This window comes from Polypterus senegalus, chromosome 6 (assembly GCF_016835505.1).
Source record: "Polypterus senegalus isolate Bchr_013 chromosome 6, ASM1683550v1, whole genome shotgun sequence".
NCBI classification, from domain to species: Eukaryota; Metazoa; Chordata; class Cladistia; order Polypteriformes; family Polypteridae; genus Polypterus; species Polypterus senegalus.
Window position 1 is genome coordinate 103,877,071 of NC_053159.1, and position 15,875 is coordinate 103,892,945.

At 35.5% G+C, this 15,875-nt stretch overlaps 1 protein-coding gene across 3 annotated transcripts in view; it reads left to right on the top strand.

Annotated features, from left to right (window-relative positions):
- The window catches only part of nf1a (neurofibromin 1a), a 405,866-nt gene that overhangs the window by 72,771 nt on the left and 317,220 nt on the right, over nt 1–15,875 (top strand). For all 3 annotated transcript variants that reach the window (XM_039756663.1, XM_039756665.1, XM_039756666.1), the window contains exons 3-4: nt 1,704–1,787; nt 7,925–8,115. In XM_039756663.1, the coding sequence (XP_039612597.1) occupies nt 1,704–1,787; nt 7,925–8,115 (275 nt within the window). The remainder of the gene's footprint in view (nt 1–1,703; nt 1,788–7,924; nt 8,116–15,875) is intronic.

Consider the following 15,875-nt stretch of genomic DNA (forward strand, 5'->3'; position numbering starts at 1 on the left):
AGTCTTAGTTGTATTTCATTTTCATCAAGTGTGTGCAAACGTAGATTTTTCGCAAATGGATCTAATTGTACTCCAATATACTCCATTACTGACATGCACTGTCTCCACACTTCTTTTCATATGATTTGGTTGACCTCCACTCACACGCTTCGATCCTGTGGATTCATGGCAGTTACAAGGACGATGAATGGCCATTGACACTCAAAGCAAAGAATGAATTAGAAAGGCTACATTTGATGAAGGCACGCAAAAAGTTCACAATATTGACTGAGCAACTGCTGGACACTTAAGCTATTTTCGCATAGGCATCCAGCTGCCTGGAGTTGTCTTCACGCTAAAGGCGTATCTGGCGAGAGAGCAAGGCAAATGTGCAAAGCAAAATACTCTGTAGACAACGTTTTGTGGATTATTGCTGAATCAGACTCTGACTTATCGCACTCTGATTTTGATGCAAGTGATCTTGAGATCGAAAAGTGATGTACCAAGCATCAGCTGATGGTAGTGCTGAATGCGTTTGTGTAGTGGCCTGCAGCTGCGTCATGACACTACTATATGTTGTTATAAGTCAACACCTGCCTCAAAAAGTTAAGCACTAACTGCTTTGTGGGACTACATAAACTCTTTTTTTTTTTTTTTAGAATATAGAGCTCGTTATTAACCTACTAGTAATTTTTTTTTGATTTTGGAAATTCTGTGTTTGTAATTTTAAACTGTCAAACTCAATATTTTACACCAAAGTACACCTGTGCAGTGGTGTAATAAGGGAATCATAGGTATGCAGTAGTGAGTAAAATGCTATATGAAGGTAAAAAATTATTATTATGCTTGATAATTTGTCAGTTTCAAATATTAAACTTTATGTATATTCACCAGATAAACAAAGCATGTAGCACTTTCAGCCTCTCTATACCTTCACAGTACCTCAAACTTGATCCACATGTAACACGCATATTGTCACCTTTTTGTTTATAGAAATGGCACAACTAGTCACAAATGGGGTAATTTAAAATGAAGCTATGTTCCCTCACTGTGCAGTAGATGATATATTTGTGTGTTTTAGTTACTGTTATCTCTTGTTATGGGTTTGTACACTAATAGCTTTGATAGCATTGATAGTTCTTTTTTGTTCTGTTAAATACACGTTGTGATGTGCCTGGGTCATATATGACCAAAATATTTATTTTATTTCAAAAAGGAAACAAATATTATTGCTAATACCACACACTTTTTTGATTTTATGTATTTTGAGATGTGTCTAGGTCAGATATGACCAAATTTTATTTTTTATTTCAAAAGTGGAAAAAGTAAAAAGTGTTGCTACTACCTCAGATTCTGCTCAATTATAGCTTTTTATTGTTTTTATTCATTTTTTGATGTGCCTGTTTAAGATGTGACCAAATATAAAGGGAAACAAGGAATAAACATTTCTTGTTTTTCAATACATTAATTTGTGTTGGTTTAAAATTTATTACCTGCTGCTTACTGACTTTCAGGTACTAAGTTGCTGCCAAAGGTGTTTCAATAAGGCTTTAAAGCTGCGAGGCATCTGAAAATGTGAAAGTTGCAATAGGAAATGTTAATTTGTTTCTCTGTTCTACTTGTTCATCTTCTGTCTTTTCTTGTTTTATTCTAATTCAGTTTTCTTTTTGTTTGCCTATATGTTTTACATTGTGTTAAGATATTTTTAACTTTTTGTCTTACAGCGAATATTTGGGGAGGCTGCTGAGAAGAACTTGTACTTATCTCAGCTCATCATATTAGACACATTGGATAAATGTCTTGCTGGGGTAAGCTGCTTTTTTCATGGTTTCTGTTTGATGAGGTATTTCTGATACATTTTCCTTAACTGTAATAATCATAACCGATAATGTGTTGATGTAATTTATCAATTATATTAGTCTTGATGTTATCCAGAATGTTGAGCTACCTGTTTTTACTAGATAACATTGGAAAATGCTTTTGATTCAGACATACAGAAAACCACAATTTTTAATATTTGCAGCAGCAAATTTATATGAGTTTACATTTTCAGAGTAACCACAAGGAACATTAAAGAGTTTGCTTTCTATTTCTTTGTTTCTTAAAAAATAGCAAATCTTCTTATATAAACCTGTTACTCAAAGCAGGCATGTATTACTATATAAACCTGATTTATCCTCTACAACCCTCTTCCTAGGTATGTATGTAAAACACAATCCTCTCTTCCTAGGTCTGTATATAAAGCACAATCTGTATCAAACTTTACGTCAAGACAGAAAACTCCTCAGATTTTCAGCCATTATAATTGCTTTATTTCAATTTAATAATTGAAAGCAGATGCTTTAGAAATTAATTTCCTGTATACTATACTAACTTGATCTTCTAGCCTTGAAAACACCATCCCTAATGTATTCATTTGCTCAACTTGGTTACTTTGTAAACTGCTTTGTAGTTACTTAATGCAGAGATGTTTGATTTTTAGTAAGGAGGGTAATTTTCAACTAATTTTGTATTATGTATTATTCAGAAAGTTAGTAGGACACTTCTTATTTCTTTAAACAAAAACAATCTTTTTGAAAAAGTGTGAAATTTACTGAAGGGTTACCAACCATTGTCATTGTTTAATAATGTAGTAAAACAATTGATGTGCTGTTTCTTAAAGGCCACCCTTAGTAAAGACCTGGCAGGCAGGTTTTTTCAACTGTATTTGTGCACTCTGTCTCTGAAGGTTATTTACACATTTTTTCCTTTCCTTTCTCTTCTGTTTTTATGGCTCTACATCAGTGAAAGGCAACCTTTTTCGAGTTGCGGAGCACTAAGTCCAAAAATTTTCTTTCGCGGCACACCTGAGGGACTGCCCATAAATAAAGTCGTGACGACACAATCTATGGACATTCGCCAATAAAAACAGTTAATTTTACAAGTTTGAAAGACATTTTATTAATAAAGGAATCAAAGGATAAATCTTAAATTTAATTGATGTGAAAGTTGAGATTGTTTTTCAGCACATATGAGATTGATGCGAGGATCAATTTTCGAAAGACAAACTCACATTTCCTTGTCGATCATTTGAAGTCTCTCGCGTTTCTTAGACTTCATTTCCGTAAGTGTTCCGTTATCTGTTTTTCCAACATAAAATATTTTTTGTAAACATTATCTTTTTGATCAACCAAAAGTTCAAAAACACTAGCAATTTTAAATATTTTACAAAAGTTTTCGCAGTGCCCCTAGAAAATTCCACGGCGCACCAGTGCGCGTTGCCCAACAGTGCTCTACATATTCTTTTTTGCCAAAAAATGTATTTAGAATTTACATCAGGAGTTACATTTACTTATCTCTCTTATATCAGTGAACTTTGTTTTTTGTAGATTTTAAGCCTACTGAACATGAACGGCATACAGTGGGTATAGAAAAGAATCACCCCCTTCAGAATATTCACATTTTTTTTTGCTTTACAGCTTTAAATGAGAACACACAAACCAATATTTTTCCAGCTTTACTTACTCAATGCAATCTATAACATCCAAGTGAAAGATATCACAGCTACAGTTCAGAAGAATATTAAAAAATCAAAAACAAGAAATACTGAGATTAATAAAGGATCACCCCCCTCCTAAACAATATTTGTAAATTCAATCAGGTGTAAGTTACCACCATTTCCAGGGCAGAACATGGTTACTGGCTTCCACCTGTGATCAATTGTAATCGGTGTGATTAGTGAAGCATAAAAACAGCTGTTCCTGGAGCATTCCCTTGTTTGGTAGTGCAGGCCACTAGTGTTCAGTAGGGTTGAGGTCAAGTCTCTGTGCAGACCACTCGAGTTGCTTTACTCCACTTCAACTGACGCTTGGTATTGTTTATCGTGATCAAAGGCTTGTGTGCAGCTGCTCGTCCATGAAACACCATTTCATGAAGCTCCTGATACACAGTTCTTATGCTGATGTTGCTTCCAGAGACTGTTTGGAATCATATTGAGAGTTGTGTAACAGAGGACAGGCAATGTTTAAACCTCTTCAGCAACCCAGAAAAATGAGCCAGAAATATTGAATTTTTTTCAACAAGAAAAACATGTTTTTTTGTTAACAGAAGCATATAAAAGCTTAAATATCAACATAAATACAGTAGGAAAGGTATGTCTAGTGTCCACTGCTGTATTTTCAGGTTTGATACATGCTTTTATACAGTTTAAAATGCACAGCCCAATTTCACTTTTGGGACAGTAGAAGCATGTTTCCTTGCACACTTTTCTTATAGTATGTTTTTGTTACTTGTGCATGAGAGGCTAGAATGTCAGTGCCTGATCAACATAAGAGACGTGCCCTTTGCGTTCTTGTAGGCTACCATAGTAGGGACTAACGTCTTTCTTGTCCTTCTGCTTGATTACAGTCATTTAGCCTATAATCAAAATTTGTAAAGGGATTAAATTCACCAGGCATATCACAGCAATTAGATTGTACAGTGCATCAGTTTCACTATACATGTCAACGTCCAAAGACCAAGGGCTTGTGTAGTGCCGTGCGTTGAATTCACACTAAAACATGGCATACAGACAAAACGGAAATAATCCAGATGCATAAAACTGTAAGTATGCCACGTTCCACACACTACCCCTTTATAAATTACGTGCATGCGCCCACCCCAACTTCTCCCAGAATTTTGCATATTTGAATATGCAAATCGATATAACTAGCCCCTTCCATTCAGTGTTTGTCATTGCTATCCTTAAAAGGACTGCTTCCCATTTGCCACACTAGTTGAAAGAAGCACCTGCGACTGTGCGGCGTTGTTTTTTTTATAAGTTTCCCTACTATATAGGGTGCTCCAGATCTAATTATGCAACTTTTAATGCAATGCTCTAAAACAATACAAGACAAAAGAATTGTTCAAAATATCTTGTAATAAATGAAAATGGACTTGCATTGAATTAATTCACTGATTTTCCATGTAATGTCCCACTTGTCCTCCATTCAGTTGGATACTGGCTCGGAGTAATAAACTTAAGTTATAACATAACTAAAATTGCATAATAAGATCTGGACCAGCCTGTAGATGATGGTAATGCCAGCTCATTCTTTTGGTGATTCAACCCTGGCTGATATAACTTGTCTGGCATCATTGCAATGGCAGTGTGCATGCAGCTGAAAACTCCAATTACATTTGGAAAATGAACGTCGCTGCAAATTGCACTTTCCTGTTTGCCAAAGCAACCACAGTGTAGTGAAATCCTACATATCTTGATGAAAAGCAGATAGTACTATCCCATACAGCTGGCATGGTGCAACTCAGTGAAAACGCTCCTGTGGCTAAAAACCTGAGAGTGGACAGAACTTGCAAAGGAGCAGGTAGAGCACAATTCCTTAGAGCAGGGGTTGGAAACCTTTCAGCATTGTCTTGCCAAACCTGTGTTACAATGTTATTTCGTATACCAACATAATTCTACCAATTTTATTATATATAGTATCAAACTTTGGTCTGGTTAATCCAGTTATAATGTGCTTCAAAAGTATACAGTATACTTTCGGAGCCCATTATAACTGAATCTTATATTATTGGTCATTCAATATTTTAAACTACATAGGATCATATGTGAAAAGAATGTTTTGTCAAATTCTAATTTTCAACACATTTATTAAAAATTGTATTACAAATTATAAATGACAAGTTTTTTCAATACAAAATACATAGTTTGAATAAGAAAAAATTATCAGGAATTCTAATATGATTAATCATTCTTTATTATTAATCAGAGCTATTAATCAATTAATGCAAAACAATTGTATAAATACATTTGTTGGCTTTATTTTTGGTTCCAATTATTTGACTAAAATAAAATTTGTTTCTTAAAACCAGAAACAGCCCTTTTTATAGCTTCCCTTTTCTCATCAGAGTTTTTAAATGTGAACTGATGTTTAGTTTGATAATGTCTTTGTACACTTGATGTACGACACATGACACTTTCACAGGATAATGCCCACACAGCACAATCAGTTTGTTGTGCAAATCCATATTCATTCGTCCAAGAGTCTTGAAAAGAGCGAACATCAAGTTTTGTATTAACGTACCATTGCCTGCACTGAACACGTGGTTTCCATTTACATGTGAGTTGCATATGCAAAATGTAGGTGAGGGAGTGAATGCATGCGCTGTAATTAAAATATAATTTTTTACTATATTTCAATTCAGTCAGAGTGCCATTGAAAACCGTTCTATAGGTTGCTGACTCCTGCCTCAGAGTCTTCCTTTGCAAAGCTGGTGGCAGTTTAGCACACAGCTCCCAGTGGATAGCTCTTAGAAACTGAAATCAATTTATAAGCCAGTCGTCATCATTGCCTAATACGCACCATCTCCTAATTCTTTGTGATGTCTTCTAACATTGCTAAAGCAGCTATGGTAGTTGGTATAGTTTGCCTATTCTGTTACCATTCTGGCACTATTATATTTTTACAGAATGAGTACAATCAAGTGAATTAAATTTATAAACAATATGCAATTGACTTTGGTGTATTTGATAAATTACGCAGTAAAACTGAAAAAGGGAGACCACACAGAAGTAGTAGCACTGCTTTGATGCTGGGTGCTGCCAGTTTGCAAAACTGAACAGAAAAGTACGTATGCACGGGGTTAGGCTTCCATGAAAATGTGCGTGGCTTTATGCCAAGTCTAGTATTTATACATCTCAACGTGTGTTTGTAAATGGGTGTATGCACCGTTATAATACATGAGACCTCAGGTCACATTATCATCAAAACGATAGTTTTCGCCATGCCAGCTCCATATGCCATGACTCATTCATCGCTGTCTCAGTTTATTTCTTGCAGCGGTTTGATGACATCCAGTTATATTTGTCTTACATTTACAGAAAAAAAATTCAAATTTGTCACATCAGAAAAGTGAAGGTGATCGAGCAGTATGAGGGAGGAAAGAAAGTGAATGCAATTGGATGTTACCTTTTTGTAACCAGTGCTTGAATCTGGTTAACCTCCAAAACTTCTGTGTTGTGACTCATGATGTGCCACTTTGTGTGAACCTTCAAATTCCTTTATCTGTTAATGTTTATTATTAACAGGCTGAAATGTTTAAACAGAAAACGTGATTACTCAGGCTGTGCTGGTTCTTCCTCTCACAGTTAATATAGTGAACACTGGGTAAGGCTCACACTGATTATATAAAATAACACAGACAAAGAAGGTATTCGTGAAGCTGTGAAAGGTTTGACACCCATGCAAGCAACAGTAGTAATGAAACAATAATAAAATTTAAAAACGTAATGTACCAAAAAAACAAATGAGACAAAATCTACACAATGTGCTAAAATGATTATAAAAAAAGGATATAGAACAACCAATGTGACTTAAGGAACTTATTATACAGGACTATAAATACAGTTAAGTTTGATTAAATATACTGGTCCATCTTACGTCCAGATTGACTTAAAACAGTTGTGTTGGAACTGAAAGTGGTCATAAATCGACAACTTCCTGTAATTGTTTGTGTTTTTTAATCAAATGTTACTAGTGTACCATAAATTACCAGAGACCTTCACAATTTATAATTATTAGAGAGAAACTGGGATTTTTATGATTGATTCCAGTCACTTTTTTATAAGACAAAGTTACTTTTGCAAGTGCATGTGATTAGTCTGTCTATACAGTAAACTAATTTTCTTAATGAAAAAATTGATTTATCTAGGTAGGTAATTAAAGATTCATCATACATTTGGCAATGTTTTTATGTATAAATTTACTAATAAATAATTTACAAATAAATTATATTTGTATTCATTTATAACAATGAACGGATTTTGTAATGAAAAGTGCCTCTACTCTGTTGATTAAAAAGAATTCTTTGTATTTTAGTTAATTACTGTATTATTGATTTATTGCTTAATAAAAATGTACTTGTTATATCAATATCAATATGTTCATTATGCATTTTATGATTTTAGCAACCCAAAGATAGCATGAGGCTTGATGAGACAATGCTGGTTAAACAACTTTTGCCAGAGATTTGTCATTTCATTCACACCTACCGAGAAGGGAATCCACATGCATCTGAATTAAAAAATTCTGCCTCCGGTGTCCTTTTCTCTCTCAGCTGCAATAACTTCAATGCTGTCTTCAGTCGGATATCTACCAGGTACGACAATGTGATACATGTAATTAGAAGCCTGTGAACTTAATACCTGCCCTGTTTGCTGTTCACCTGTAACAGTTTTGAACTTGGTTATTCATATTTTGGTAGTGAAACAACATATTAGTTTTATGTAATATAGCATTATCTGTAAATAAAAATACTTTTTGTTAAGCAAAGCAGTTTTAACTGTATGCTTGACAAATCTGAGTATGCCATATGTACATGTAGTGATTCCTTGTAAAGACTTTCTACTGAATTTTTTTTGTGATGCCCTTTGGCTACCATAGTTATTCTCAAGAATTTCATATTTCAAAATTACAGGGTCTCTCAGTGACCTCCAAGGTTGGACAGTGCAAACAAATAGAATTCTGAATAGAACATACTAAAAATAAATAGTTATGAAAAACAAAGATAGTATTTTTTCAGGGTGCACAAACGCCCTAATTCCTTTACCTTTGTGTTTATACATGCTAGGCAAATCTGTTATTATCCAGAAATTATCCAGACTATTTAATTGACCAAACTGATCTTATTCTCAGTTAGTGTGGATACTCAACATTCTACTGTATAACATATAAGCAAAACTATATGGAAATATAATAATTACTTATTCTTAAATAATGATTACCTGATTTATTTATTGCCCTTTCTTGCAGAGTTTTATCACTTGATGCCTCTGTCTCTCCTTATACCAATTTAGCTAACAGGGTTGATTAACAGGATTGAGAATTATAAAATACCTTTTTATTTACATATGGTACAACTCCAATTCCAAAAATGTTGGCATGCTGTGTAAAATGTAAATAAAACAATGCATTGATTTGCAAATCTCATAAACCCATATTTTATTCACAATCGAACATAGAAAACACATCAAATGTTTCAACTGAAAAAATGTATCATTTTAAGAAAAGAATAAGGTCATTTTTAATTTGATGGCAGCAACACATCTCAAAAAAGTGACAGGGCCGTGTTTAGCACATGTAGCATCCCCTTTTCTTTTAACAACAGTCCACAAATGTTTGGGAACTGAGGAGACCAGTTGCTAGACTTTTGAGAGAGGAATGTTGTCCCACTCTTGTCCGATATAGGATTCTAACTGTTCAACAGTCCTGGGTCGTCTTTGACGTATTTTTCATTTCATGATGTGCCAAATGTTTTCAACTGGTGAAAGTTCTGGACTGTATGCAGGCCAGTTCAGCACCTGGAATATTATACTATGAAACCATGTGTAACAGATGCAGTATGCAGTTTAGCATTGTCTTGATGAAATATACAAGACCTTCCCTGAAAAAGACGCTGTCTAGATGGGAGCATAGATTGCTCTAAAACCTGTATATACCTTTGAGCATTGATGGTGCCTTTTCAGATATGCAAGCTGCCAGTTCCATAGGCACTAATGCACCCCATTCAATCAGAGATGTAGGCTTTTGAACTGAGTGTTGATGACAAGCTAGATAGTTCCTGTCTTCTTTAGTCTGGTGTATGCAGCGTCCATATTTTCCAAAAAGAATTGCCTCATTCCATTTTAAATGAGCTTTAGCCCAGAGAAGACGGCAGCATTTCTGAATCACATTCACATATAGCTTCTTCTTTGAATGATAGAGCTTTAACCTGCATTTGTTGATGGCACAGTGAACTGTGTTTAGAGACCATGATTTTTGGAACTGTTCCTGAGCCCATGCAGTGATTTCCATATCAGAATCATGCCTGTTTTTAATGCAGTGTTGCCTGACTAGGTGTTTTGATTTGGGAAAATGGTTCAAGGGATTAGAACATAAGTAGGCAACGAATCAGAGAGAAGAGGTCCAATACTTCTATTTTATTTACTTAATCAACTATAATAATCAAACACATATAATGCAGACATACAAAACAAAACAATACTTACAGACATATAAAAAGACCCAGAGCCATCATCCCAGACCAGTAGACTGAGGGGGCCCGCTTGTCAGTCTTGTCAGAGGACCAACTCATTTGCCTTTCAAATACCGGGCGGTGCGCGCTGTCCCCACGGTTGAGCCTCCAAAGAAACTGAGGGCGAAACCTTCCCTTATATACTAATTGAGCGTCCTTGCCCAAAGCGGCTTACGTGCAAGCAGTGTATACAGAAGTGATTAGTTTCAGCACACACACCTTTCCACGGGACGCGGTGTTGTTTTGCACTTGGTCCTGTTGATGACGACACCTGGTACCAAAAGGCACACAAAAATAAGAATTGCGTAGTGAAGCCCCTTGAAGTGAAAAACAAGTCAGCATGCCCCTTTATCCTGACGGAGACGGCGTCTGGTACCAAAAGGCACACAAAAATAAGAATTGCGTAGTGAAGCCCCTCGAAGTGAAAAACAAGTCAGCATAACCTTGGCTGTATCTTCAGAACATTCCCGGCTGTTTCTCCCAAAACATTAGTAGTGCAGCTGGGTTTCGCGCTGAAGCGACCAACGCCCATCTGCTCTCTTGATCCCCCCCTCTCTTTAGAAAAATCCTTCCATTACATTCGGCCCCTCGCTCAGCGCAAACCCAGCGCTCTTGCCCTTCTTGTTCTGATTGCAATTTTTCGTAAAGCACAAAATACATAACAGTTAAATATAGTCATTAAAGCAATAATAATAAAACAATTGTCCATAATAAATGCTTTTTCTTCGCTTGGAGAAATATTTTTCCAGTGAAATTACAATTTTTCTTCAACCCAGGTACTTTGCACGTAGAGGGTCACCTCCCTGGGGAGCGGTTACTAGCACTTCACCCAAGGAGTTTCTTCTGATTTGGTATTTCATCATCCACATTGTCATTAAGAAAAGAATAAAAATCTTTAACTGAAGGTGTCCATGGTTCAAGAAATTGGGTGCACACCTGTTTGACAGCAACTCTAGCAATAACTAATTAGGAAACTAGTAATAAGCAACAACATACTATTAAGAGAGTAATTTCTGCTTCACTAACATGAACCCCCATGATACCCAGGTTCAAATAAAGCTAATACTAATTAATATTATTGGTGATGATACAGATGGCATAAATATTTATCTTAAATAACTCAAAAGTTCCCAGTTTTAGGTTGCCACCTCTGTGCACAATGATAATCGGAGATAAAGTCCTTACACACCTCACCATGCTCACATCTTAATACACTCATTCATAAAATTGCCCAAATATACACCCAGCTGTGGTCTCAACCTTGAGCCACCATTATCACATTAATGCAACCATTTTGTGGACAGTAGGTGTCAATCCTCCCTTCGGAAGACGTCAGCACTACCTTCCAAAATGCAAATCACTGGGTCATTTTTGAGGTCACATTCATTTCAATTTCAAGGGTTATACCCAAGCTTCTTATTAAGGATTCATATCTTCAGAGATCTTCAAACTTCATTTGGGCTTTTTAATTCACAGACCTCACACTCACCACTGTATGTATAAGACACTCCATCTCATATGGGCCAAATTATTACTTCATTTCACTGATTTCCATAACATATATACTCATCAAGCCATGATGTTAATCATTTGACCTGTATCACCATCAACATGCTAGCCTAAACTGTTTTATCCTCTTCTAAAAGCTATAGATGTCCTGACCTATAGTATGTGTCCCTTATTCCCAAAATACTAGTCATGTGTGTCATCCCATATGCTTACTATTATTCTTTTCAATTAATTAAATGTACCTAATTGTAAAGCTCTACATTATTTGCTATAACACTACAATCAATAACCTAGAATATCTAAACTGGACTGACCCTGACTAGTAATAGTGCATTGTCCCTTAAATGACAATCACTTAACAATCTCTAATAGATCCCTTATGTTAGATTAGATTCAATTCTGATTAACTTTACAAATAACCAAATCATTGGTCCTTAAAGGTGACTTATTATCTCATACAAAATATCAGAAGGCATATCAAAACATTTATCTAAAAATACAAATTATATAGTATTCCCATTAACTCTTTCAGGGCTGATGTCGACTTTTGTCAAAAGGAGGAGTTGACGATGGTAATCAACTGTAAACTATGACAAAACCATCTGTTATGTTGGACTCTCATTACTAAAAGGAAAGTTAGATTCATTGGTTTGACTGAGATTCCATGCGCTCACGTGAGTAGCAAGGCGCACACAACGGCAAAAATGGTACGGACATCTGGCGAGAGATCAAAACGAATATGAAAAGCAAAATACTCCATGGATGACGTCTTGTCTATTATTTCTGAACTGGACTATGACTAGTCAGACTCAGATTTTGATATAAGTGATTGACTGCAACCGTGACTGCTGCTGCTGCTGTCCCAGCCACACAAAGACAGCCTGGCAGCAAGCCTGCCACACATTCTTAGCGAACTGGCAGCCACAGCATGCAGCAACAGACGTTTTATGTTGATTTCAGTGTGAAACCATCGTTTTTTTGGAAAAAATATTCAGCCCTCAAAGAGTTAATACAAACATTCATTAAATACATATTATTGAGGAATCCCTATATTCTGCTTTGTTTACAAATAATTAGCTTTCCCTTCTATATGTTTCATACTTCACGGTTCAAATACTTTTAATTTCAAAGATGTTGCTATTTGTCAAACAAGTGGACAGTCAAAGCAGGCTCCAGCAAAAACATTGAGCCCTGCAGAGTAAAAGTGTGACAGATTTTCTTCTCTAATAAGGACCAAAGCAGGTGTTGGGGTCCAACATCCCAAGCAAAAAGGACCCAAGTAGGCAGATGTCATCTATGATTCGGAATCCACGATGATCTTTTGGGCTCAAACATCACCAGCATAGTTGAGCTCTTGGCAGCAGGTATCCATGATGTCTGGAACTGGAATCGAAGTGCGTTGTCCAGTAGTCAGCTGATCGATGGCCTGATTCATGACTTGATTCCCTCTTTGGTATGGCTGGGTTCTCCTTGGAGTCAGATAATTAGTTTATCTGCAGACCTTTATCACAGCCCAATCTCTGGTTCAACTTCAAATGCTGTTATCTACAATGCACTAGGAAAAAACAGCTTTCACCTGCAGATGTAAAGACTTAAAAACGCTCATTTAAATAGTCAGCATATTAATTCTTCATTGGTAGCTACTTATGGATCCAAAAAACAATATGTCATAAGATGTCAGATCTGTTTCGTTGGGGTACCCCTATTAAAAATATTGCTAGCAGTGAAACAAACAGTCAGTTCAATCCAGTCTGTGCTTGTCTAAGTCAATTTGTCTTTAAACAGTCAGAGTAAAAGTTTAAAATGATAAGCACAAAGTTCAAGTCCTCCTTTATAGCTGTTTCCAGTTTGGCTGCGGTTGCAATTTCCACTCAATTAACAAAAACATGTCCCAAGTCATTATTAAAATAAAGTCAATCAATGTATTACAAAAGGAAAAGTACTCAATAATAAATCATTACAAAAATTGGTCCCAATAATATTGACATAATATTCAAATTATCTGCATTTGTTCCAAGATTTAAACTGGTTTCAAAATGTAAAATTTAAACAAAATTAAACATAACATATCAAGCAGAGTCAAGAAAGAAATCCACAATCTAGATGGGTAAATTCTTAATCTTTTCCTGGGTGACATTAAATAACAAAAAAGTTAGGCTCCACATTTCTTCCCCCATGTATCTAGTCACAAACCATTGTTCAGTTATGCAAAGTCCTAAAAACATTTTTCTTTTTACACAAGGTGTTCATTTTTAAAGTTTCTATACATGTATAAAAGTGAGCCTTCCATTAGTTTTGTTGTGATACCAGTATTCCACTGTATTTCACACAAACATGTCAATATTACACACAAAGGAAATGAAGAAAGAAATCAATATATCAAAATGCCCTATAATGCAAAATATGTCTTTATTTATTTACTATAAAGCCCTCTAAGAAATTTGCACATTTCTACCCATATTTAGAATGAAGAACCCACTTGTTTATCAGGTAAACAAAGAAAATACTTCAAATCTACTTCAATTATATACACTGATTTTCTTTTCCCCATAACCTTCTGTCAAAGACAGTTGATCTTGCACATTCTTTCATTGTTATCTTCCAGATGTTTTATTACACGTTTTTCAGAATGTTGACTCCAAAGAGTACAGTCTGTTTTTCTCTTAGTTAACGCTCCTTATTCCCTTTCTTTCACTTACAGTTTGGCATTGGCTGTTTTTATACTGCCACATGCCATTCTTCATACCAATTGTTGCATTTGACCATCACCAAACAAATGCACACCATATTGTCACTTACACTTTCCTTCATTACCACATACAAGTAACCCTCACATTATAGCAGCTTTCCTTGTTACTCTGCCTCTCCAATATACAGTAAATTTTGTTTTCTAAGCAGCACTAATCAACATAGGCTTTGAAAGGAGTATTACCAATAACCTGCTTCATTTTGCTAAAAGAATGTCTCCTTCAATCGAAATTTACTCATTTTAATTAAAATCCTCCCTTTTATCAGAGTCTGGCCAGTACTCAAATAAGAGGTGCTCATATAATATGCTTAATCTGGAGACCTTTTTACACCACCTGTTCAAATCTTTTTTTAATTTAGAATTAAGAGCTCTTTTAATTTCAACATTTACATTCACAATAATATCAATTATTTCATTCTTGCAAACAACACCACATATTTTTACACATTCTTTTAAGCACACTGAAACCTATTTAACATACACACATAGGGATCCCTCTAATACACTATATAACATACACAAAATCACCCAAACCATTGTTTTAACACATTCAGCTTTACCTCAGTTTTGTCACTTATTATCATTTATTATTTATTATTAAAAGTAAATGCATTTTTCATTTTATCAAATGTTACTCATACTCACATTTATTTTAACCCATATTTACTCAGAGCTCTGGAAGTTTATATGCACACGGCAGCTTCAGCAAATCATAGTTGAACTACATTACCCAGAAGTCTCCATGTTTTTGCTTTCTTACTCCCAAACACACGTACGCACCCACAGAACAAATAACAGGCACGCTCACACATTTTTAGCACAAACATATTTACACACACACAGAGAACAATTAATGCTCAGGCATACACATAGTATGCAGGCACACACATTGAATAAGTTCAGCACAGACATATTCATATACACAGACATTAGCGAGCGCCAGGTACCTTTGAAGTTAAATACAGTGCACTTTTATATTCTTCTCAACACTTGTTATTCTTTCCCCACAAATATAAGTACAGATATATACATATTTGCACACAAATCTATATACTCAAACATTTTTCTATCGCTTAATTTTTCTTTTTGGTGCTATCCTCCTACATTTTTCTGAAGGCTGTTTTACTTATCAGACTATAATATAAAACAGCCTCTCATGACGTTAGCTGATGTTAACCCTAGGAAACATAACACAATCCTACTCAGCTCGAGACGGCGCTGGTTTCTAGATCAAGGAGACTCCATTGGAGAAATGACTCAGCGACAACGAGGAATTGCTTCCGTGGCGATCCATTCCTGCGACAATTAGGAAAAATCCAACTATCAAGAAATCACACGGTTCGATACTACAGCAAGACGGCACTCTCGTCAAAAAGACTAAACTGTCATTGAGAATATTAACTCAAAACAAACAACATGTAAGCTTCAACATAAATCACAAATAAACTCGAATCATGGCATAAGTGCTAACTACCGTGCCACCACACACTTTAACACTGAGCGATCGTTGCTTAATCTGTATGGCATTCTCTTTATGCATTGCTACGTGTACTGCTAGCTGCTCGCAAATTTTTAGCCAGGTATTTAT